Below are 25,419 nucleotides of genomic sequence, written 5' to 3'. Positions count from 1 at the left end.
TTAATTTGGTTTCCTTGGTAACTAATGCCTCCTGCTCCAGCGTGTCACCCTCCTGAACTTTGTGACTTGTCCTTATCTCTGAACGGGCACACACACACACACAATGGCTTGTGTCATATTTGTTGGGTTACTTCGTTTGGAGTGTGGTGGCAGCAGGACAGCATCCAGAGAGTGACGAGGTCACACTGAGCTCCTGTCCAAGTGTGTCATCGTCAACTGATGGGGTCCGTAGGCCCGTGCGCTACACGCCCTCCCAGTGGGGACTGGTTTGTGGACTGAATGCCAGAGACCACCACGCCAGCTTGGAGTCGCCTAACATGCACATCATGGAGAATGTGCAAACTGCACACGGGTGACATCCCAGCACAGGACTTGACTCTAGGACACGGGGCGCTGGACATGGTGGCACTGTCACGCCTGTCATTTATAGCCCCCCGTGCCAGCTGTCATTTCTTATTGTCACAGCGGGGCGCTCACTAAGTGGGCTTTAAAAACCAAACATAACCCGGAAACTGAGAATTGAAGAAGAGCCGCGGTATGAAAACATTCAGCAGACAAGCGTGGACGTCCCAATGAGCGCCGCGGGGGGCCCACACCTCCACTGGGGTCCACGTTGTCACTCAGCATGGCTTCCATTTAAGTGTCATGAACGAGGAGTTCCAAAGTCCTAAAAGCTCCAAAGGCACTTCCAATAATGCCCACTGGGGGGACACAGCACCTAAAACCCCTGACTAGACACAAAAAGGGCCCGGAAGAAACTTAACTGAGAAGCTCCAAAGAGCGCAACGGCCATAAAAGAGAAAACGCGATCCAACGGAAAATCACAGAAAAGCCCAGCAAAAAACACGAGAATTCGCCACTGTGGGAGACTCCCAGATTTATAGGGCGGAGGGCACTTCCTGGACCACCCAGAAAACACACAGGACATAACCATGGCAGAGAGCAGAGTGCCGATAATCGACAAAAATGAGCAAAAAAGGACGTAAAGCAAGGATTTGGACCCCAGGCTGGCTGAATGTGATCAACGTGCTGCCATCTTGTACGTGATGCCACGAGTGTGATGAGATGAGGCGTGATGGGCCACTGCAGGTCCAAGCTGGCCGTTGTCCAGGATTAGGTGGGCTCAAGTGTCTTGGCTTCCTCTCGGTTACTTTGTTTCCTTTTGAGCAGCACACTTGGCATTGTGGTCCTGTTCCATGACCGAGGTCTTTGGTCATCAGGAAGTCTCTCGATGGCCTGTGAGTACCTCAAGTTTCAGGCCACTTCGCACAGACTGGCTGGCGTAGTGGCTGAATTTGACCGCGCTGAATTTTTGGATCGTGGCACACTGATGGCACCATGATGCCTTTTAAGTGAAGATCTCTCTCAGGTGGGCACTGATCTGCATTTGTTGATCTTGTGAATTTAATTGTGAAGGCATCACATGCTTTTTATTCAGCAATCCTCTCACATTGATTGTCCCTTCATTAAGCCACCGGGGCACATGTTGAGCCCTCCAATGCTTCGCCCGCGTGTCTGATCGGGAGCGCTGTGTCCCGGGGGGCCTTCCCCGCCTCAACTCGGCTCATAAAGTTCTTTTTGCCACGTCGACTGCACGTTTTTAGTTTTTCATTTCCTTCAGGCGGCTTTGCCATTCGATATCCACTTCCAACGTGATGTCTCAGGGGTCCGCTTATTGTGATGTCCTTACGCACGACTTGTGCAAAACACGTACTGTGCCAGGATAGAACATCAGGACAACTGCAACAAGCGGACCTGATTGGACAAACGTCTGACCGTCTGAAGGCCATTGAGGTAATCGGCCTGCAAAGTGATGCGTCAGCAGATGAGAGGGTCTCTGAACGAGGAATTCCGGCTCGGGCCAGGCTTGACCCTTTAGGGCGTATTATGCGATGTGCCTATTGGGCTAAAATGGTTGGTCAACAACTTGATGAAGAGTCCTTGATAAAGGGGGACGTTCTCACATTTGGGTGCCAATCGACGTCTCTGAAAGCCGCGCAAAGCTTAGAGCGATGACACCTTACATAAATGGCACCCGGAGAGAAGACCGGACCCTCTTGATGTGGGCTTGAACTTATGGAGGGGGTGGGGTGTAAAAGCTGGGAGGAACACAGCGGGCCTCCTGACGATTCATTTTGGTACATTTGTTGTTTTTCAGACGAGGACATCATACAAGACACGGCTGAGTCCGATGGAGACCCCCAGGCTGAAAAAGCAGGACAGTCCACCCTGGAAGCGGAGGACTGGGATGGTCCAGGTAAGCAGCCCTCCAGTTTGTGTGTCATGTCGTCTCTTCTCTCCCGGGGTCTTTCTCTGGATGCTGCCAGTGATCTCCGCGCCGTCCGTCAAAGGTGTGCTGTTTTAGTTGTGAACCACTCGCTGTTTGGAAACGGAGCGCTCGGCTTTTCTTATCGTTTTGCACACACCAGGCCATTGTGGACAAACTCTGCAGACATAAAGCAATGGGAATGCTGCTGGAGATCTTGTTATCCCCCCATGTCTGCACGTGGATGTCCCCCCCACATCCCTCACAAGTCCACCGTGCGCGTGAGCCTCTGGACGTTCATCTGAGGCCTGGGTGAGGGTGTGCGCTGGCACTCCTGGTGCCCGGCAATGCCAGGGCAGACTCCGACACAGGAATGAGTGGGTGACTTTGTATATCCTGTGTCTGTCTGTTCACCGAACTTTTGTATCCAATGCTACAGATGCCTGCTGTTCTTTCTGAGACTTTGTGGGGAAAGGTGCTATATAAATGAAATGTAGTATTATGATTATGGATTAATTTGCTGTAGTTAAGACCGCCATCACATTACCATTCATAATAATAATAATATTACTATTATTATTGGATCATTATTTAATTCTGGTTACCGCACTAAAGAATAACGAAGCCTAAGGAATCGATAGATAAGCTCGCTGATATGGCCAAGTTGACCCAAGTTGTCTTAAAAGACCCCAGTGGCTTCCTAACATCAACACAACATCCTGTTACTGAAGCCAATGCAGGGCCACAGAGGACTGGTGCCTGTGCCAATAACAGCGGGCACACAGCAGAAACCAAACCAGGACGACCCACCTACACGGAGAAGTTTGGACTCCCCTTAAAGCCACACGGGGCGCTGGGTGTGTAAGGCTGCTGCTCTGACCCCACATGGCCACGCCTCTCAACCAATCATATTCAGTAAACCGGTATCACTCCGCCGTGATTCGTTCCACACAATAGGCTTTAATTAGGAGAAACACCAAAGTGTGGAGGATTCATTTACTCACATCCTTATGGAAAACTGAAAGTTGAGTAAGGAGTTGAGAGAGAAAAGAGCCGCACAGTGGGGGTCTGACGGAGACGGATCTTAGGCAGGCCTGTCACGTGGTCATCTTATTAGGACAGATGGCATCAAACGAAAGACACCACAACAAGTCAGGTCAGGTCAGGTTAGGGGGCCTTGCACTGGTACAGCGCATGGCTGCAGCAGCTCGGGATCCTGGTTGGTAAACCCCCAGGTAGACACTTGGTCCAGTCCAACCCATCTATCTGCTGCTGCCAGGTGTTACGTGTGTGTCCCCTCGGCCTGGTCCAGCCACTCGGGTCCTCAGCAATGAGGGTCCTGTGAGCCCAGACCACCCTTGGGGAATGGCGCCACATGGCCGTAGTGCCATAACTGACGCTCCCTCACAATGCAGGTCATGTGCCTCATTTGGGACCCTGTGAACAACACAGTCAGACCAGCTGACCCCAAGGGTTTTCTGAAGAGACACATGAAGTCCGGTCTTCATCTCAGGTCACTGGATGGCGTCCATGTCTCACAGCCATATAGCATGTGGTGTGCCAGCTAAGCTTCTCATTGACTTCCAGTGATGTCGTCAAAGAGGCGTCTGCCAGTCTGGCTAGTCTAGAGATAAAGAGGTTGAGTTTGTGTCATTTCATGGGGAGCCCACTCAGATCCACTGGACCTTTAAACACCAAAGACTCCACAGTTTGTCTCAGACAGCTGAGATGCCTCTGCGCTTTTCTCCATGAATACCGGAGACCTCTCAGACTTTCACCCTGAAGACAGTGACAGGACAAGAGAAAGATAAACGGGGCTCAGCCAGTAGCAGCTCTGTGGGGGCCGAGACCCCCGAGGGGAGTGCGTAGAGCAGCTTTAGGACCAGACATCCTCAGCCCATTGGGGACGCCTCCACTTTGGTGAGCACGGCCGGGTTGAAGGGTCCACAAATGGACAGCATTTTGAAGGGCCAGACCAAGAGCAGGGTTCAGATAAAAAATCCTTGGCTTCACTTCCCACTCTAAAATGCCTTCTCTTAACTTCTCAAGAAAATCATCATCATCATCATCATCATCGATTAAACTCCCCACATCCCACCAAGGTCATGTCAGACTTGAGCAGAGTGAAGCCCTTAGAGATGCCATCTTGTGATCACGGCGGACACTCCGGGTTCATCATTTGTAGCTTCATAAAGTCAACCTCAGAGTTGAGCGAGAGCCCCACCAGACGCCCCATAGGCGGGTGCTCTGAATGAACTGAATGGTGGAAAAAAACGTGGATGTGGCTGGCAGAGTGGCTTGGCACAGATGAGCTCTTCTGTGTGGTTGACTTCTCAGATGCCCGAACACCTCATCTGGCACTTCAACTCCTGCCAAGCCCTCTGTTCTTTAAGCTGATTGGTTCGTTTTGCTGTCCTGCCCACTGGCAACACTTGTTGTTGGATTTTTATGGGTAAGTGGAGCTCTGCTTTGTCTTAGAATGGCTGGCACTGACGTCACAGGACTTAACGCGCTCAGACTTTGGTTTTCTCTTCATCTTCACCTCCTGGACGTTTGCTATTCTAACGTTAATTACGTTTTCCCATCGTTTTCTTGGATCGTAGGCCCCACCGTTTTGCATCTTTTTGTTGATCGTCGCTACGCGCGTTGCCAGTCTTTTATTGTGTCATCCACCTCTGCTTACACAAGATGGCGGCATTGCTACTGTTGGCATCGATGTTTCTGGGCACTGCGCTCAGCTGTTCACACACAATGTAGCCCTTTGGCTTCGTTTCTCAGCTTGGTTTTTGATTTCTGGATTTTCTTTAACGATTTTCTTGGCTTTTGACTTCTGGCCCATTCCGGGTCATTAATCTCTCGTTTTTCTCCTGGTTCTTGTGTTTTAAACGTTGAACTCTTCTGTTTCACGATAGCTGCAGAACAGTATGGGGGTGGGGGGGAAATGACTTAGGAAATGCAGGGGGCCTTTATGGAATTTGTGGACATGGAAAAGAATAGCAAACCAAGGCGAGGATGCCAGGCGGCGGGTTCATGCCCAAACCGCTGTGCCACCTGCAATCCAAAGTGCCAGCTTAACCCAAAGGTGCTGTCTGTCTACCAGTCTATCAGGCCATCCTTGGTTGAAGTGGACACTTGTGAGGCTGTGGAGAAGTTCAAATAAGCCGTCGCCCACCGTGGGGTAGACGTGACTTGTAGCGAAGGTCTGCTGCTTTTGACGTCACCGAAGTCATCGTCAAGTCAGCCCGGCGGATGGTGAAGTCCGTGGGCCGACGACCGCATTGTGACTTCTTGTGATGTCTCGTTGCTCCGGTCGTCATCTCAGTTTCTCAATAACGGAAACTCTCTTTGGGTTTTTAAAGAACGGAGCGCCGCCGCGGTGGCCTTGAAAGATCCGCTCCATGGCCGTAAGACGCTCTGTAAGAAGGCGAGTTTAGCCGTTTGGACCTCCTCGTGGACATAACGAAAGTGTGACCAGTCTGTGTCTGCCACGTCTGGCCCAGATGCCCGGGCTTGGTCACATGGGCCAGTGAAGGGGATCCCGACCTCGGCGGCCACTTCTCAATCCTGCGACGGGCAGCGCGCTCTTTTGATGCCGTTGACAGCGGCAGTGTGTTCCGATTTGCGTCTCTCTGCTCGCCCGCCTGCTCGCTTGTCTTCTCCTTCTTTCTTTCTGTCTTTTTTTTTTTGTGGTTATTAGCGTATTGTGCATATTTCGAAGACAGCGCGGTATCACACAAGCCCCATATTTGTGTTCGCTCACCCACTCATTGAGTATCAGCCCAACATTGTAAATGGCAGGGCAGCACTGTCTGTCTTCAAAGATGGTACTTCAGCATTCTTTAGCGAGATTAGGAAACTTTGTGTCTGCTTCTTTGCATCCAATTTTCAGTCTCTCCATCTGTCTCTGTGTTGTGCGAAGAGTTGCTGCTACTGTGCGCGTATCGTGTCAGTCCTTTGTTGTCGTACGTAGGTGGCTTTATTTTTAATGTATCAGCTTGAATCTGCGCCGCAGCGACTGATTGGCCGCGCCGCCTCCTCGTGCCCCCCAGAGCAGCGCGTCTTTGCGTCGAATGTCAATTTGCTCAGCCCCGCGCCTCACACTTCAGTACAGAAGCTAAAGTTAGGTGGGCCGGGGGGCTCTGCGGAAGCACCAGGCTGGATATGCGGTTCGAGGCCGGCCTCTGAGTCGCTTAACCTGGCGCTGCCCAGAGATAAGGACGCCCGCTTCATGCCCCTCTTGAAAGGCACTCCAGTCTTACTGGCTCCTCTGGCTGCGATATGAAAGTCCGCGCCAGCTTTCTGCCCGTCCCCCTTCAGGTCAGCTGATGCCAGCAGGTGTGATGATTTACGGGTAATGGCGGTTAAAAGGTGTTGGCACCATAAGCGTTTCCATCAGCCCAAGTGGGTTAAGATGGACGCTAAATAAACGTGAGGTGCTTGTGTTGATGAAGGAGCAGACACGATGCCAGCACCGCGCCCACCCATTTGTGTCTCCGTTCCGTTCTTATTCACTACCGTGCCCAGGAGAGCGGCCCTGTGTGGCATGTTGATGGACCTGCAAATCAGATTTTGACAAATGATACGAGGGCTGCTGGCACTAATATAATATAACACAACTAGCAGGGCATGGCTCGGCCAAACAACGTGACGACTCCGGCATTGGGACCCAAGCATCGAGACGCAGCTTGAAACAAAACAGCATGGCGTCTTCACACTAGCAGGAACTCAACAAGCAAAACCCACGTTAGATGCAGAGCTGAGGAAGGGCAGGAACAAAGGGGGACATCAGCTGAGCGACTGTGTGCCAGCGTGTGCGGTGATGACTGCTGATGCCAGAGCAGAGAAGGCAGGGCTGTGGGTCACCCTTCAGGGTTGGGCGGGACATCCCAGGTACACCCCAGGTGGGTGTATAGGAGGTGCCACTTAACCGAAGACGTTCAGTGAAGATGTCCGTCCACTCATCCATTGTCTAGTCTGCTTATTGAGCTCCTGGAGGGGGCATCCTCTGTCTATCCCAGTGGCACACGGGGCAAAGCCCGAGCCAAACCTGGACAGGGCAAAATTAAGCACTAAGCCAGAAACTTTTATGTTAATCATTCTTCTCAGTGCCCAATCTGTTGTAGATTAATGTGACAGGAGGTGCCAGTCTGGCACGGACTTGCACAGGTAGGTACTGGCAGACAGTGGGTCACCCAAAGTGCCCCGCCGATTTAAACTACGCATTCCTGGAATGCCAAAAAATACACACAGAACGGACAACGGGTGGGCACTGTGGGAGCTGAAGGTCTAACCACAGTGCCACCATGCCAGGCCTGGGTATTTCCAATTGAGGCAGCGTCTGACGTTGAGAGGAGTTTGAAGCGAAACGTCTCCGTTTACGGGAGTGGAGTTCTGTTGGAGTTCCCGCTGCATTTGTTGTTTCGTTAATTTGATTTTTCATTTTCTCTCCTCAGTTCATCTCTGGTGATTACCCCTTAGCGCCACCCTCACCGCCGTCACCCCTGCTGAATCCACAGAGGGCGACTCCCTCGGCGCAGGTGGAGGCCGATTTGGGCGAGAGCGGCTGGGTGTCCCCGGGGGCGTGGACGTCCGCTTATCAGTCCGGTTATCGTTACATTTCACATTTGCATTCAAATCTTTACAGTGATAAACCATCACGGGGTCCAAAGGGGTCAATGGCGTCCCATTCCAAAGTCCTCGCTGCGTCCTGCCGTTCTCTTAGCACAGAGCCTTGAGTGTCACTGTCACCCTCACAGTGCCACCAACGGCCGTGTCACCAGAGCGCCACCTGTGTGTGTCAGACACTGGATGGGAAGCTCAGGGCCAACACCCCAGCGTACCCCTGACCTCCTGTGATGCCATCCATCCATCCGTTTCATTGTCTTGGTTCACCTGCTGGTCTCCTCTTGTGAGAGGTGAATGGTGAAGCCCCCCCGGCAGCCCCCTTACAGAATCCCACACGTTCTCAAATCGGTGTTTGTGTCGACTCCAGGAAGTCCTCACGCTGCATTACACACAGTCTAGCAGCAGACCCGCAAACAGCAAAAGGAAAGAAGACTGCGGCTTGGTGAGGGGCACCGACTAACGTCCTGGCCTCTGCCATCTGTTGTCACTCGTGTTTCTTGGGGTCCGTTTTCTTCTTCTTTTCACTCAAGTGTTTTGCACCAAGCAGGGCGCCCCCCAGAGGATTCACAGGGTATTCAGACCCCTTCACTTTATTGTGTTGCCGATTTCATTTGAAATGATCAGTTTGCCATTCTTGCCCATCAGTCTGCACTCGATCACCCAGAATGACAAAGTGGGCACACGCGTGGGCACAAGGATTTGCAGATTTATTCCAAATAAAAGCTGAAATCTCTCATTCCTAGAAGCCCCCTTAGCGGTATTCTTGGGAAGTCTCCACAAGCTTTGCCCACCAGGATTAGGGCAGTCGATCCCCTTGTCCTGGGCAGATCCCCTCCAGCTTAATTAGATTGGATGGGATGCATCTGAGAGCTGCCATCTTCAGGTCTCTCCACAGATGTCCACTCAAGGATCCTCCAAGACTTGTCCCAAAGCCCCCCTGGTGTTGTCTGGGCTGCAGTGTGAAGTGGTGTGCACTGAGGATTGGGTGGGCTGCTTGTCCTTCTCTCAGGTCTGACCACTCACCTTGTCCCCAGAGCGTGATGGTAATGCTTCACCTGAGGGGGGCTGTTAGGTAGGTGAGGGGCTCTGCCCAAACAGTTCAGTTTTTGTCTCATCAGACCAGAGGGTCTTCAGAGGTTGTCTTATGCCTTTACCTGAGGAGGGGCTCCTGTCTGGCCAGTCCACTGGTGGAGTGTCCTTCTGCTACCTCAACCTCAAGTTCTGTTAGACTGACCATTGGGTTCTCGGTCCTTCTTAACCAAGTCCTCCACAGAAAGTCCTGCTGGTTCCAAACTTCCTTCCTTACCGAATTCTTGAGACCGCCGTCTTCTGAGAGGACTCCTTTTGGTCCCCTTGCCCTGATCCGTGTCTCACCGCAGTTTGATCGTGGAGGTCTACCAGGAGTCCCTTGGATTTTGTTGAACTGTGGGACTTTCTCTATTCAGGCCCACGTGGGCCCTTCTAAATGGTCTCCAGTCAAGTCCGTGTGCTTCAGATGAACTCCAGTCACATTCTAGAAACATCTCCGGGAGGATGAAAGCAGACGTGATGAGTGTCACAGCAAGGGGTCGGAATGCTTCTAGGAAGGAGAGACTTCAGGGGTTGATTTTGAATTCCTGTGTAGACCCCTGTGAACACGTGTTGTCACTTGTGGGTCACCGGGTGAAGAATGACGGGCTGAATTGGCGCAGGTCTCCTCTGAATCCCCTCTCAATCCTCCTTCAGCTTTTGAGGGTCAGACTTGGCACTCGACTTCCACTTGGCCCCTCATTTGTTGACTGTGTTTCTACTGCGAGTCAGATGCCCCACGAGTACTTTATACTACGAGGGTCTCTCTTTTTCTTCTCCTTTTTGGTAGTCCCTGGCTGTTGCACTCCCACGGGGGCAGAGAATGGGGATCAGGAGATGAGAAGCCCCCTCGATATGCTTACAGGATGAACTGCGCCATCTCTTCTGTGATCCATCTGGCGCTTGGCCACCTGAAGAGGAAGGACTCCATCTTCATCAGATGACTCTTCCTGGATTTCAGCTCCCCCAAATGCCATAGGACTAAATGTCCCACTTGGATTAAACTCCGCATTTTGCAATGGGAATTTCTAACAAACAGACCCCCGTCAGTCAAAAACCACGGCATCACATCTTCTACCGCCATTCTCAACACCGACTCCCCCCCGGGGTGCGTTTTGAGCCCCCTACTGGATACTCTGCTGACCCGTGACTGCATGTTCCACCATCCAAACTGTCTCATCATGTAAGCTGCAGTGGTAGGACGATGAGTGGGCACACAGGCTTGGCATAAGGACAAGAACCTCGGCGTCAAAGTCAAGAAGACTAAGGAAGGGTTGTGGACTTCGGCTGACTGGCACTCTCCCTCCTCTCCACCTTTACATCAATGGAGAAGACGCTGAAATTGTCACCTGCCACAAATACCTGATGGCCACTCTTGGAGTTACAGTACGGCCCATCAACGCCTCTGCTTCTTGAGGAGGCTGAAGTGGGCATCTCTGTGCCCCTCTCCTCTGACCTCCTTTTACAGGTGTGTGGTAGAGAGGACCCTCACCTTCTCTGTCATGGTGGGCTACAGCGGCTGTGTGGCCGCAGACGGTGGGGCACTGCAGCGAGTGGTCAAGTCTGCTCGGCGGATCATCGGCAGCAGCCCACCCAACATCGTCCCAACATCAAGGACATTTATACCAAAGTCGGGCCTCCTCCATTCTGGAACGTGTCACTCGTCCTACACGTGGACTGTTTGCCCAGTAGCTGGCAGTGCCAGGCTGAGAAGCAGCTTCTTCTTGGACGCCATTAGAGTAAATGTGAGGCTCCGCTCAGTGGGACTTCACCTGCCCTTTGCATTTTGGTTCAGTGGTCTCGTGACCTCCGCTGCAATGACATTTGAGTTGTCACTTGACTTCTGTATAAATGTCACGTTATTCTGTCTGACTGTTTATCTGTGACACCTTTATCATGGGGTTAAGGGGGCTACTTTTCCTTGTGGGTTTATCGTGTGCCCTGTCTAATCACCAGGGCCGAGTACCGAAGTTCTCTTCTGCACCCAGTTGTTGGAGTGACAATAAAAAAACCAAATGGAGGTCAACGCTGAGAAAGCGGCCGTCGTCCATCTGAACGTTAAAAACCAAACGCAAAGAAGTCAAGAACCAGGCTCGGCTTACACAGCGTCACGCCAATGACATGTGGCATGTGATGATGTCACTTCCTCCTAGAAAGAGGAGCACAAAAAACAAAAGGGAGAAAAAAGAACGAGGAGAAGAAACGGGCGACGAGGGCCAGGAAGTCGACCTGCGTGGTGGCATTTGTGAACCAGACAGCAAACGAGAGAAGCAAAAGCAGCAGTTTGTGAAGAATGCAGCCCGATCGTGGCAGGCACCCTGAAGGAGACCACTGCCATGTCCTTACAACGACGATTGTTTCTGGGAAAGATCCGCACCAGATTCAAAATGGCAGTGGAAAGGCGTCTCCATCTCGATGAAACACAAGTGAGGCATCAATAAAGAACCTCCTGTGGAATGGGCACAGATAGCCGGGTTCATGCCATGGGGCACACTCTCACCGGGCACAAGCCGATCTCGGACGAGGGTACGAGGACATGCCGTCAGGCTCGTGGAATCGGGAATGAGCTAACGAGGTGGACCCCTAAACACTTCAGTTGCTTGTTCACCTCCGCAATGCCAGGGACAGAGAGAGCAGGTGGTTCTTGTTGGTCTGACCCCTGGTGCCCACACCTGCCTAGCAGCTTACCTGCATCTTCAGCCTCCCAGATTTGTGGCTGTTTTAAATTGGCAGCATTCGGTGAAAGGCAAGTGCCAACATCACAGGGCACATCTGCCCAGTCCCAAAGATGGTAAATCTCTCTAGCGGGTTATCAGTGCTTCTGTCACGGTGCCCTAAGGGTCTGCTCCCATTTAGTGCTTCCCAGTGGGTAGAAGTTTCAAAGGCAACTGAAGACTTTAGTGGCTCCGCTTGGCAGCACCCTCGTGTGCCAAACCCCAGCGTGACCCACTTCCATTATTCCGATTTTCAGAGCTCCTTAGAACAATTGGTAAAATGAATTCTGAAATGCCTTTTTTTTTTGCTGACAGATGGCAGACATGGTGAAGCAGGTGCCATGACCAAATGTTTATGAGCGCTCTCATGCTATTTATACCAGGCTGAAAATAAATTGAAAATATTCATCCGGAGGAGCGACGCTGAGATGAACGGCACACGCTGTGACTGCACGCGTCCCGCGCCTCCCTGGGCGCCTTCTCGGCCGTGTCACGTGATCCGCGTGGAGATGGTGGTGTGCCAAGAGACGTCCAGATCAGCCGAACGGAAGCCTGGCCAGCATAGCTGGTGGCAGTAGAACTGCACCCCCTGGTACTGAAGTCACGTGCGCACACCCGGGGCCTCCCTTATGTCACAGACTGGCATTGTGAGAAGGTGCCCGTGTGCCTTCCTGAATTCACATCTTCAACTGCTGCTCTGCCAGCAGAAAACGCCAAAGAGAAAGAAATGAAATGGCCTCTGGAGGAGCGGACCTCAGTGGAGGCGCAAGGAGACTCGTGCCACCTCACAGGAGGAAACGAGAATTTGATGCCCGCGTCCATTAAGGCAGCTGCTGGTGAGAGAGAGAGAGAGAGAGAGTGGCGAGGAAGTGAGTTCAAGAGACAAACGCAGCATACAGATGCAGATTAAGCTTCAGAAGATGAGGGTGTAAAAGGGATTTAATGGTAGGATGGATTAGAGAAATCCTTGTAACAATGTTAAATAATTATAGTTCCAGCCGAGATCAAAGCGGCATTGATTGAACCCCTCAAGCCTTTAGCACACAGAGTCTTGGAAAGCAAAGCCTGGTAAACGAGGAGGGAAGACATTGCAGTTGTGAGAATGTGAGAGTCGGCGCTCTGCTTACGTCGGCTGGCATCCTCAGGTCAGCTGAAGTGGCCCTCAAATGCCAGTATGTCGACGTGCTTGAGGTCACTTTGCCTGCTGTGCCCGGCATTGTAGCTGCTTGGAGTGCCACTCGGCGTTCTGTGCTCATCTCGAGATCGGGGCTGGGCAGGTGGGTGGCACAGGGGTACACTGGGTAAGGCTGCTGCCCTCCCGGACCTCCGCTCAGTTCACAGCCCCGTCAGCAACCCTTTTCTAGGTGCCCCTGCTGCCCGCTTGTGCTGTGCTCAGCCATTCTGCTCTCCTTAAACACCCGATGGTGTGCAGCTTGTGGCGTTTGGTGACTCCGAATTATGCATTGGCACTGCGTCCAGTGTGGCCTCCTGCCAGGGGCCCAGCGCTCCCAGGATTGAGTGCCAACCTTGGTAACCTCATATGGGAAATGGGCACATGGGGTGTGTGTGTTTGGGAGGTGAAGTCCTCTGCACACTGCACTTCTGCCTTGACCCTTTGCTGTCTGGTGAGGCTTCACCTTCTAGTTTTGAGAAAAGCCGGCAAAGAAATTCAAAAGATGAATAGACGGTGTGTTATCGTAGTCTGTTTTCTCAAGGGTTTGTTACCGGGTTGGTCTTCTGTCGCACCTTAAGATGAACGCACACATCCATAGACATAGGCAGACACACTGACCCTCACCACAACAGTGCCCCCATGAATGGCACACACACACACAGCTGGTTCATCTTTAGCACTTGAAGCCACACAAGTGCCTTAGGACTAACACAGCCTGTCACTCTCAGCCCTTCACGAGACTCACTTATTATCGGCACGAATGACGCACCATGTTTTAACGATATCTCCGACCTAAATATTACTTTTGGTCTACAAGAATCCATTTAAACATCCTTGACTATCGGCCATTTGTCAGCCCAGAATGCCTTACTTGATGTCCTGTTCCCTGCTGCTGGGTGGAGCGCACACCCTCAGCCTTAATAAACCTCGCAGCACGGAGCGTATGGCGAACCTCCGGCAGCACCAGGAGCTCACAGAAATCGACCTCACTACTCCAGCCACTCTATAGACCTGAAGACAAAGCAGAGAAAGTTAAAGGCAGCGTAGCATTTATTACAGGAATAATAATAATAATAATAATACCAGTGGAACAAAGAATAAGAGAAAACAGGACGGATAGAAAAGTCTGGAGATATATCTAGTCACAGGTGACAAGGATGAATGTCGCAGGCGGCTGGTGGTCTCGCACTCGTAGTTGTTCAGGATGCTTTTCTGATGACCAGTGACGTCTTCGTCCCTTCTTCTTCCTCCCTCTTTCCTTACTCACTTACTATATCGCTACTCAGACGAGGCGTATTTATTCTAAAATTCCACCGGGGGGTTTTGCAAGATGGGATTGTTGGATATTCTGACTGGCTGGCTGCCACGATGAAGAATGAATTCCCTCTCCGTTTTCCCAAACAATCAAACTTTTTGATGCTCTCGGAGGTGTCGCTACTGTAGGTCTTCCTTTCCCAGGCTGTAAAATAGTTAGATGTCCATCTTGTCTCAGGTTATAAAGTCACTGAGCCACCAGCATGTCCTCGTTTCTTTGTTGGAACAGCTGTTTTAAAAGTGAGGTAGAACTGGGAAGAAGACCTGCTTTGATGTGTCCCGAATGTAGCTCATCTGCTGTCTTGTCTCGAACAAAACAGAATGGAAATAGAAACCAAAATGTACCCCACAACAGATGGCTGGGGACATCGAAGGAGGGGTCGCTGTATTCCGAGTGCAGTGCACTTCCCACCCATCTCGCTTACTGTATATAGCGCCTTTCACCTCTCTGTCCGCCAGTCCTATAGGCCATCGGAGTTGACTTCTTGGTATTTCCATTCATTTTCCTGTCACGACTCACCTGTAATTTAGCCGAAGCAGCTGGACGCCACCCACAGGCCATTGCCAGGCTGACATCACTGAGCTGCATCCCTACGGTCAGCCAAAGCAGGTCCAAGAATGAGGTCAGCTTGGTTTGGTGGCTCTCGTTATTCAGGTTGGCCCCGTGCCTGCGGACTAATAGATGATGAGCAAGAAGTGAAAGGGGAAGGAAACGTCCAGTGGCAGGCCAAAGTTGCCCACCACCTACATAACCAAGGGGGCAAGCCTGGCAGTCAAGGACCAGGGCTGAGACACCAAGGTTTGCTAGTGCTGCTTGTGTTTTTATCGTCACCACGCCGCCATTTTAAATACACGTCACATGACCCAAACCAGTTCATAGCAACCAGCATAGCAACCATACACAAGACGGCTGTGAGCATAAAGGAACCTGCCCGTTAAACCAAACAACTGCACTGCTCTGAGGAGTGTGCCACCACAAAATACAACCCGGAGGGCACAGGACGACAGCCAGCGTTTGCTTCGTCTCCGCCGCCATCTTGTCCTAATGCTCTCATTCAGCCCAATTTCAGCTGTCCCGGGTGTGCAGGCGCCTTTGGCTTGATCTTCGTGAGTCAGCGGACCCCCTAACAATTTTCGTCTCCAAGCTGTCACACCCCCGTCCCTCTCATTCCTCAGCGTGTGTCTGATGTTCTCGAATTAGACTTTATGATTGTCCGCTCACCCGCCCTCCTTATTCACTTCTGCCACAGATACAGCAGAGGAAGTCCAACTGTTGGCCTGTTAGGATTTACCACAAAAATCAAAAAGAAACAGAAGGCCGACAGACCACTGAAGCTAAGGTGACAAAGAGAGCAGAAGAAGTGGCACAGGACGCCAAGCAATGGCACTGCAGAGAGCCAGAAAGAGAAATGCCAGCCCGTAATCGGGGGTCTCCTTCATCAGAAGTGATAATGCAGTTAAGAGGAAGACCACCACACAGTTCATGGGTGGGCAGAATGCCACTTGTGCCCGTTCTGCACAAAGTGTGCGTTTGTATCTGCACCCCATGAAGGGCGCAATACCAAAATCAAAACTACAAATGTGCGAATTGGCGCAAGGTGCCCTGCTCTTGGGGTCATCAGAAACGAGAAGACGTTGAAAATATCAAATGTCATAGATACCTGTCACTTGTCACCCTCTGATGGGGGTCCATAGTGGGCTACATTTGCAATCAGTGCCCTGAAATTGTCTAAAACAACATGCCACATGCTTAGGGTTGACATTTGGGAGTGGCTCTTGGAGGGGCTGGGACCACCGGTAAAGGAACAGAATCACAAACCTGGAGGTGGCATCACTCCGCATGCCTGTATTACCTATCGCCCCCCCCCTTCTCATCACCCCTCGTATCCCATTAGGGGGTTAACCCCCAGGGTCAGTTAACATTGACGTCACTTGCCGGTTCGTTCTTTATCAGGAGTCCAAATGCTCCAAACTGGCCAGAAATGAGGGGTTTTTGGGTCTGTAGGGCCAGAAGTATGTGGGGGACCCCAAAACGCTTGATGTCTTCCCACACATCCAGACAAGTCCAAAGGGTGCCCTCCTGGTAGCCACGGGTCCTCCATCAATCGGTCCGTCTGTCCATCTATCCACTTTCTGAACCTGCTTGGGCCGTGCAAGCATACAGGTGGCAAGAGTGGTAGGGTAAGGACAGGAGACGAGTGAGAATGGGGCACTTGTCCCTTAAAGACCACAGCAGTGCACCACGTGCCAACCACGAGGGACCAATCAACCTAATGGCATGAAACCTGGACAGAGAAGGCACCTTGTGACCAGTGTGGCCAGAGCAAGTCTGAAGTGTGGAGACTCCAGTGCTGCTGCATCCATACTGTGTGGTCAAATACCATCAACGTGCCCAGGAAAAGCTGTCCATCTGCCAATAAAGATGTGCCAGCCACCTTCAACTGTGGATTTGCTACAGATCAGTTGTTCTTTATCTGAGATGTGTTGGCTGGGCCTGCTGATGCCAATGTGTGCCCATTCACCTGGGGAACGTGCTTGAGGGAATGAAGTTCCTGGAGATCCACTGAACCTCCATGATCTGGCTGAGGACCACCTCCGTGCCCGCCTGCAATTTGAGGTGGACCCACAGCAGTGTCTGTTAGCTTCCCGCAGGCTCAGTGTTTTGGTTTTTTATATCGGCATGGTGTCCAATCGGAATGAACGATGGGCCAAATCGATGGGGTGCGCTGGGCTTGTCAGGGGGGCAGCTGATCCCTTAGTGCGTCTCCTTTGATTCACTCGCCTCTAAACACGATGGGTGGCGTCTTCCCCGATCCGACGGTTATTTGGGTGACATCTTCCCCAATCTGACAGTTACTTGGGTGGCATCATCCTCGATCTGACGGTTATTTGGGTGGCGTCTTCCCTGATCTGACGGTTATTTGGGTGACGTCTTCCCCGATCTGACAGTTATTTGGGTGGCATCTTCCCCGATCTGACGGTTATTTGGGTGGCGTCTTCCCTGATCTGACAGTTACTTGGGTGGCATCATCCTCGATCTGACGGTTATTTGGGTGGCGTCTTCCCCGATCTGACGGTTATTTGGGTGACGTCTTCCCCGATCTGACAGTTACTTGGGTGGCATCTTCCCCGATCTGACGGTTATTTGGGTGACGTCTTCCCCGATCTGACGGCCGTTGCTCTGTCTGGAGGCCTGGGCTTGACGGCATTCTTGAACCGGTCACCTGGTCTCAGATAAGGCCCACTTGCCACTCTTCTCCTGTCCCCATCCTCCTCGTGGGTCCCCATCCCATTAGATGTCCCAGTGTCTCATGAGGCAGTGGCACTTTAACAGAAGGAATTGAGGGGGCTTCATAATACAAACGGTGGGGCCGAACATTTAGGAAGAGAAGCCAACAGGGAGGTTGTGGCGCTGCTCGTGCTCCCCGTCAGGTCTTCCATTGGTGTCGGCGTTGGCGACTGGAGAGAAGATGAAGATGAAGTTTTGTCCTGCAATTGTTTTCGGGTGGCCCGTCTCTGACGTGGACCAGCTGCTGTATGAATTGGTGAAGGCGAATCTGCATGCGGAATATTAAAACGGTTATTGTAGCGCAAGTACACCACAGGGTCACTGGGCTCCTTTGATCTGTGTGGCTGTGACAATGACACATGTGACACAAATTCAAGAAGTAACTGGAAAAGGGGCTCGCGCATTCGAGCCAGCGCCTGCAGCAGCACTGATGGACACGTTTATGTGACGTGTGCCCCCTTGCCCTCCGTGAAACGAAACAAATCCAAAGAAACGAGGGCTGACCTGTTTACACTGAAAATACGTACAAAGGATCCTTCGGGGGGCTCGGAGGTCCGGCCTCCTCACAAGGTGGTCCGTGAGTGAGTGCCGACTTCTGGCGAGGGCTTTGGCCAGAAGGGGCGTGGCTTTGCAGGCGAAGGAAGTGACCTCATTGGTCTTGTGTGGTTTGCTCCTCCTCCATTCTAAGGGGGGTCCCACTCATTTCCTGTCCTCGTTCACGCGGCCCAATCAAGCGCACGCACACCCCCCCCCTTTATATAGCGCAATGCACACCACTATCTGCTCGCTCCCCCCAACCCCCCCCATTTTTTAGTGCATTTTCCTAGTGGGGTCATCTTTTTGCTGAATGAAAAGCCTCAAATAGCACAAATAGTAAGAAGTTAATGAAAGGCTGGCATGTTCCTGTGTGATTGTGTGAGTGTTGTGTTATTCAATTATGCAATTTTCATTGGCATATTAATCATCTTTTCAACAAACAAGCCGGCGTTAATTAAAGCAAAGCATGGATAAAGACATGTTGCCGGATCATCATTCCGTTTATCACCGTGCACAGACCCGCTGTTAAGTAAATTCGCGATTGTGAGATGAATTTCAATGTCCTCCTCTTCTTTTTTGTCGGAGTTTGAATGCAACTCATCTAAAAAAAGAAGAAAAAAGAAAAAAGAGGGAAAAAAGCGGGCTGCACGCTTCACAACAGCGGGATGAATTTATTTGTAATTTCTTGGAGGAGCCTGATGGAGCGATTGCCGTCCCAATAATGGAACTGGAGAGGCTTGAACTGAAACGCTCGTGCTGATCGGCGGCTCATTCGCTCGTTTTGTTTCAGCTAAGGGAGACACAGAAGGGGGGCCGCCGCTGCCGGCTGGCGAACTTCCTACCTGCTTTTCGTTTGGACCATCGGGTGACTGGGCGTCTCCTCCAGTGGGGGTCCGTGGCTGAAGGTTTTGATCATTTGGATTTTCTTCTCTTCCGAAAGACCCTTTGATGCTGACGAGTCACATTCGGAGCCATCCTGCCAGGTGGCACGACGCTTAGTGCCGCCACCTCGGAGCCGGGCATGCCTGGCGTTTGTGTGCCATCCCTGAAGCGAGGAAACTGCTCTGCTCTTCTTGAGGTTATCAAAGGCAGGCCCGTGTCCCGTGTGACCTGCTGAAGCCGAATGGCGCTATATAAGATAAAGACTGACCACATGAGGTCAGGTGGACTATCTGGGGTAGGACCCCCGCACTGCACCCCAAGCCTCACCGCTCCCCACCAGCCTCCAAAAGGGTAAAGTTGGGTTATAAAGTGGTGTCTGGGGTAACGAGGGCACAGTATTGGCACCACTAAGCTGGCCCTTCCTCAAATCCGCTTAAGCCAATTCAGGGGCATGGGGGTCCAGAGTTGGCCTTTTAAGTGAAGCGTCACGCCTGCCACCTCTGCACTCCTTGGCACCGAGAGCTGGCACTTAGCCGGTGTGTCAGTCTGTGGGCTCTGCTGTCCTCCGTCCCGTGCCCTTAGAAGTGGGGAGTAGAATCATCGAGATTTGAGGGAAACGGTCCCTCCACTGGCGATTTAGGAGTTACGAAGTGTGCCCGTCACATGAGCGATGTTCTGGGATGTAAAACACGGGCGCCTCGTTGGCGCTTCGCTGTTTCCGTGTGTGCCACTCGCCACTCGCATCGCTTCTACTAAACTCGAGAAAGCTTGCTCCACCCCCGTTACCTAGCAACTGCCCCTTCCTGTTTCTTTGTGTAACAGGAAATGAGTCTGGCGATTTGTTTGTTTGTTGTTTCACTAAAGATCTTTATTTAAACTTTAAATGACAAGCAGACCCGGTGGAGTGAAGGCATGGCAGCCCCCCTGTACAAACCCAATGCCATTCTTCTTATGCCAATGGTCACTAGTGGGGAGCTGCACCCCTGGGTCCTCTTTTTGGTGGTCTCGCCACTGGCTGCTTGTTGTCCTCGTCACTCAGGGTCGGTGACGTGTTTGCTTGTGTTATAAAGCTGGGGTTTATTAACTGACCGGGCATTTGACGTGTCCTTTGCTGCTGTCGTCGTCACCGTAGCCGTCTGTAGATGGCATCAAGTTTCTGTATGGCCGCCTCCTACCATGATGGTGACATGAATGTGGGCTGCGCCATCTCTGTGGAGAGCAGAAGGATGTGACGTGGATCTGCTGGCTCGCTTACGGTGGATTGTTTGTTTCTTTAATGTCTGCTTGACTGGCCCCCGTTGCATCATGGGTAACAAAGTGACTGTCCAATCACCTGGGTTCAGCTAGCCCAACCTGAAGGAAGCACATCAGTCTGTCCTCGTATCTGCTTCTTCCTGATACCCCCTTCACACTTTGTGTCTGCTACTACTGCCATTGGCCGCCCTCCATCCCCTCCCACCTTTAGACTCCGCCCTACCAGGTGATGGCTTTTGAAGCTCCTCCCAGATCACCTCCTGCGCTGTCCACATCAGGGAGGCACTCCCTCTGGTGGCTTATGGTCTCCTCACACCTGTGATGGCCTCAATGGACTTCCCATCCCACACAACGTCTCCAGAGTCCAACACAATGCCACCCTCATTTGGGACCTGTGATCAGCCCTGTAGTGCTTGGTACAATTAGCTGGGTGCCACTCCTGCCATTCATGGACAACGTCGCTGGAGGCTCCTTGCTGCCATCTTACTGTGCATTCAGGTGGCAGGCTGGGCATCACAAGCAACCTTTTGATCTGGGGACTTCCTGGGCACTCTGCTGGTCTCCTGTGCCTCCAGCCATCTTGTGTTCTTCTGACATTTCAGGAGCTCCAGATCGGCTATCACCTCAGTCCCTCAGGGAGGCCCGACATGCACAGCTAAGGCTGACCAAGACCACACAGAGGCCATGTGTCCCACAGCGCCTTCCCTGCAGGTCCCTCTGCCCCTCCCCATGTCACTGTTCCCCAACTAGCTTCAGCGGTTTGGCTGCACTGGACGATAAGCTGCATATAGATGGAGACCCCTAGCACGGCCACTTAGACTAATCTGTAGGCAAGAAGGGCATCTGAGCGATTTAAGGAAAGGATGTGGAGACTGCATATGGGGGGTCGAGGTGGGGACCACCGTGTGGAACCAAGATGGGCTTATGAGGGCTGAATGGTGTGTTCTGTAAAGATGGCAGAAAGATATGAGCGAGAAGAAGAAGACGAGAAAGGCACAATATAACGGCTAGATCTAATATGTACCAGAATCATCACAAATGAAGAGCAGTCCCCGTCCCCGTTTCTTGCCTCGCGTCTGCTTAGGAATTCATTTCTTCCCAGTCCATGCTGGTGTGTCCCAGAGAGAAGGTTCATGATGGCCGTCAGTTTGGTCTTTGTCGTCTCCTCCACCGGGACCTCTGGGGGTCCAGAGGGTGTCCCATAACTGAACCTGCCCCCACACTGGCCATCACAGAGGTGCAGTCACCCCCCCCCATATTCGAGCCTCCTAATAATAAAGGCGCTATATAACAGATAGACAGGTGAAGACACTACATAACAGCTACGTACAGTAGAGAGGATGGGAATCTGTAAGATGAAAGGCGCCATAAATCAGCCAGAGAGAGAGAGGCGATGAAGGGCGCTGTACAGCTTGGACAGGCAGCAGTGTGTGGCGGGCAGACAGGTAGGCAAGGCACTATAGAGCTGTCAAGCAAACAGGTGCTACCTAAGGGGGGCCGCGTCCCACCCGCCCGCTCTGCTAGACATTCATTGCGAGCCTCTTCTCGCTTTCCCCCCTGCTCTCTTTATCTGAGCCTAAAGTGGAGGGCCGGTCTTCTCTTAACTTAAACATGAGATCTTCGTGGTTTGAAGCACTCGGCTGCTCGGCTCCCTGCGAGCTTCTCAAAAGCAGACATCATGAAATCAGAGCACACGGAGGACTCCTTTTTTTCTGCGGTGTTCGCTCGAATCTCAATGCACTCAAACAGTCTGCTGCACCGGAGCCAAAAAATAAATAAAAAAGGGAGAAGAAGAAGAAGAAGAAGAGAAGGAGAAGAAGAAGGGGAGAAGTCAGAAAGCTGCACATAACAATGCCAAAGAAAAATCAGAACATTTTCCGCAGAAAGATGGGCCATTTCCAAATCCTTGTGCCCTATCAGACAAATTAAAGTAAATCAAGCATGAAATGAAGCAGAAGAGCCCCGAGATAAGGCGCCTTTAAGTCGTTTACAGATTAGGCTGGAGAGTGAGGTGCATCTGGTCTCTGGCAGTGACGGCGGCCAGTTTCTCATTTCACAATAGCGGCCTGTGTATGGGATTACTTTCCCCTGTCACTGACATGGGGGGCAGACGAGGCTGCGGAACGTGTCCCTGATGTCCCCACCGACTTCACGGGGGCGTGATGAGTTCCGCACACACACACACACACACGGCTCAGAGTGCCTGCCCGTTTGGGGGCAGAGGGAGCCAGAGGTCGGGGGTCTGTATGTGCATATTTGGATGTGACAAATGACATGGGTGAATGCCATCACTCGCTCCGTCAGCCCCCGTTGCTGTTTTTATGTTGCGTCGCCCACCCTGGTCATGTGCCACTCGTGAAGTGTCGTCCTTCTGTGAGGGCGGCCCACTGACTAAGACTCCAGACTGGCCCAGAGGGCGCTATACTCCACTGACTGTCACACGCGTGTCTCGTTTTATCAAAGCCGAGTGAAGTCTCGGCAGGTTACCCAGAATTCCTCCAGGACCCCGCACTGACTGCTCACCCTCAGCACATTTTCGCAGGGCGTTTGGAAAAGAGGACAAGAATACAACCCAAAGCAGCGGGGCGGAACACAGGACCACTCAACGTGCCAGGGCCGTTCATGCTCTGGGGCCTCCTGATAGGAACATCCCAGTGTGACGCCAGCCTGTGCCAAGTCTGTGGGCTCTCCATTTGTCTGGGCCCCTTACCCCTGGCTACTCTGGTTTTTGAGCCAGTCTCGATGTCGCCTTTGTGCCTGGTGAGTGTGCCCTCCTGCACTGGCACCTCCAGTTCCCCGAGCAGTCACTACAATGTCACCCCCAGGCAGCTGGTCTCCAGATGCACACAAGTCACCTTCTCTGTAAACACATTCAGTGGTTTCTGCTTTTTGGACGTCTTTGATTTTAGGCAGGGCTGTGATGTGCCCACCGTCCTGCCACAGGACAGTTCAGATGATGATTTTGGCCTCCTGGAGCTGGGATGTGCCAGTGGGTACCCTTTTGGTGAAGGGGTGGTGGACCACTGGACTCCGAGGCACTCTGCAGGGTTGCTACTCGAGTGTTCATTTTTGGCCCGCAGGTGCCACGGTGATGGCGCCACAGTGTCCTTCAAGATGCCCTTCCGACTCCCTCCTTCCAGACAGTTCAATGCAGAGAGGCCAGGCCTGGAAATCCGTGGCTTACCCGAGCGCCCAAAGTCTCGGCGGTGGGTGGTTGTGTGGGACCCGTGTGCCATGCATGTAGTGCCCGTCAGCCGGTGGCGCTCTGGCACAAGCGAGTCTCGGCACGCAGGCTCTGCCTCGGAGACCTTGACCTTCCCGACTTCAACACCAGGTTTAGCTGCGTTATCGGCTCATCTTCAGCCATTTCAAATAAACCTCAAGCTGGAAGATTTCGCCTGCTTTTACGCCGCCATTCACATGAAAAGTGTAGGAGGAAAAAAAAAAAAGCCCTTAATCCATCTTATCGGGCGACTGTCAAGCTACTCAGGCTAAAGCCTACTTAGGAGAGACAACTGGGACGGACGGGGGGATACGTACGGGGCATACGGGGGCTCGAGCCAGTCAAGGTGGAAGTGGGCGAGCAGAGACGCAGCGCAGGACCCCGGGCTCCGCTCCCTCGCTGGGCACACGGCCCTCCGCTTAAGTCCCGTGATTGGGGGTCTCGGGGATGAATTTCTATGTTGGCGTTCTGAGGGAGGTTTAGAGGGACCAGGAGCGGCCATTCAGGCCGGTCCCGAGATTCCCCAAAGTGCCGTCCGGTCCCTGCCAGCTGTGTCCCTTTAAAGTCAAGACCCTTCAGTCAGCCTGTCCTCGTGTCCCAAACGCCGCCTGGCTGATCTCCTCTGGACTCCCTCGGGTGCTGCTGTGTCTGCTCTGTAATATGGAACACCGGTGGGGCCTCAAAGCGGGGGACTGGCAGTTGGGGCGTAACCTCCGCACGTCGGGGGGGCGCTGAGCATGGGCAAGGCGCTATATACATAAATGGTATATAATCTAACGTCCTATTAGCCGCCTTCCCAGTCCAGTACAACTCCAGCTCCTCCCATCACATATTCAGAACTTACCCCGCTGACTGAATGTAGTGGACCGAGCGGTCAGTGAGGACTCGGTGGTGGCACGTGGGGTCTTCCCAGTCTTTTTGGATGATTTCACCTTATTTAATGTCGTTAACTCCTTTTTGACGGAGCCTTTTGGGGTTTCTTCTCCGCCTGTTGCTGGGTTATGGAGGTCGTGCCCTGCTGAGGTCTCACCTGGGGAGCTGGTCTCCATATTACAGAAGAGACATGAGGAGCAATTGGGCCAAGTCCATGGCTGGGACGCCTGCGCTATGAGGAGACCCTCCAGGCGTCGAACCTTCTGAGCCAATGGAGATTAAGAGGATCAAAGTGTTTAAAATTATGGAGTCCAGTGGACCGAGGCGGTGACGGAGATGTCACACAAACGTTTGGATGTTTCTCTTCACCCGGTGAGCCCCCAGGCACAGGAAATAAGTGGGCAGGAGGACCTTCAGATCTCATGCGGGTGGGCTACTTAGACTGAATGGCCTGCTCTCATCACAGTTGTTCTCATGTTGGCAGTCTTCATGGTGGCACCATACATTTGGTTATACAGGCCAAAGATTTTGGGGGGACTTTAGCTCTTTTGATAATTTTTTGACTCTCTTCAGGCCATCCGTTGGTTGCCCCCCTTTATGCCGTCATTTCCTGGTCCAATTTGAATTTGTGTCCTTTGGGACGAGCCCAACATCCGCTCTCCCCAGTTTGGGTTAATTGGCTGCTTTAGGTCAGCCTAGTTGGAGTGGCTGTAGTGAGTGTCACCAGGTGGGCACGGAGTGGTTTGGACAGAGGACGTCACGTCACATCATGTCACATCATGTCACATCATGTGACCGTGAAGTAGATCAGGCCGGCCTGTGAGTCTCGTGTCATGTTGCTGGATCCCCAGACATTTGTGGTGGTACAAGAAGTCGTGTCCGACGAGACCACCGAGGCACATGGACGTCGCTGAGTGGATGGCACCTGTCCAGTGGCGTTGAATGATGGCCATGTGATTTGTGACGTCGTCCTGCTATGCTGTCACCTGGGTGGCATCATTTGTGCTTCTCCTGGTGCAGAGGGGCTTCCCTCCAGAAGGTGCTCCGCGTGGCGTGTTATCGAAGATCAGCCCTGAACTCGTGTGCCAGCGTCGGCGTCTAATGTAGGGCCGGTCATGGTGAACTGTTTACTCTTTGATTTGCACTAAATAAATACGCGCGGTGGTCTTATCTCCTCAGGGAGGCTCAGGCGTCGCTGTG

At 52.3% G+C, this 25,419-nt stretch overlaps 1 protein-coding gene across 3 annotated transcripts in view; it reads left to right on the top strand.

The window, feature by feature from the left end:
* The window catches only part of zfpm2a (zinc finger protein, FOG family member 2a), a 166,298-nt gene that overhangs the window by 67,632 nt on the left and 73,247 nt on the right, over positions 1-25,419 (top strand). For all 3 annotated transcript variants that reach the window (XM_028790922.2, XM_051935546.1, XM_028790921.2), the window contains one exon: positions 2,159-2,257. In XM_028790922.2, the coding sequence (XP_028646755.1) occupies positions 2,159-2,257 (99 nt within the window). The remainder of the gene's footprint in view (positions 1-2,158; positions 2,258-25,419) is intronic.

The sequence above is a fragment of the Erpetoichthys calabaricus genome, chromosome 13 (assembly GCF_900747795.2).
Source record: "Erpetoichthys calabaricus chromosome 13, fErpCal1.3, whole genome shotgun sequence".
Taxonomy (NCBI): Eukaryota; Metazoa; Chordata; class Cladistia; order Polypteriformes; family Polypteridae; genus Erpetoichthys; species Erpetoichthys calabaricus.
Note: the sequence above shows the minus strand (reverse complement) of the source record. Positions and strands in the feature narration are given on the sequence as shown.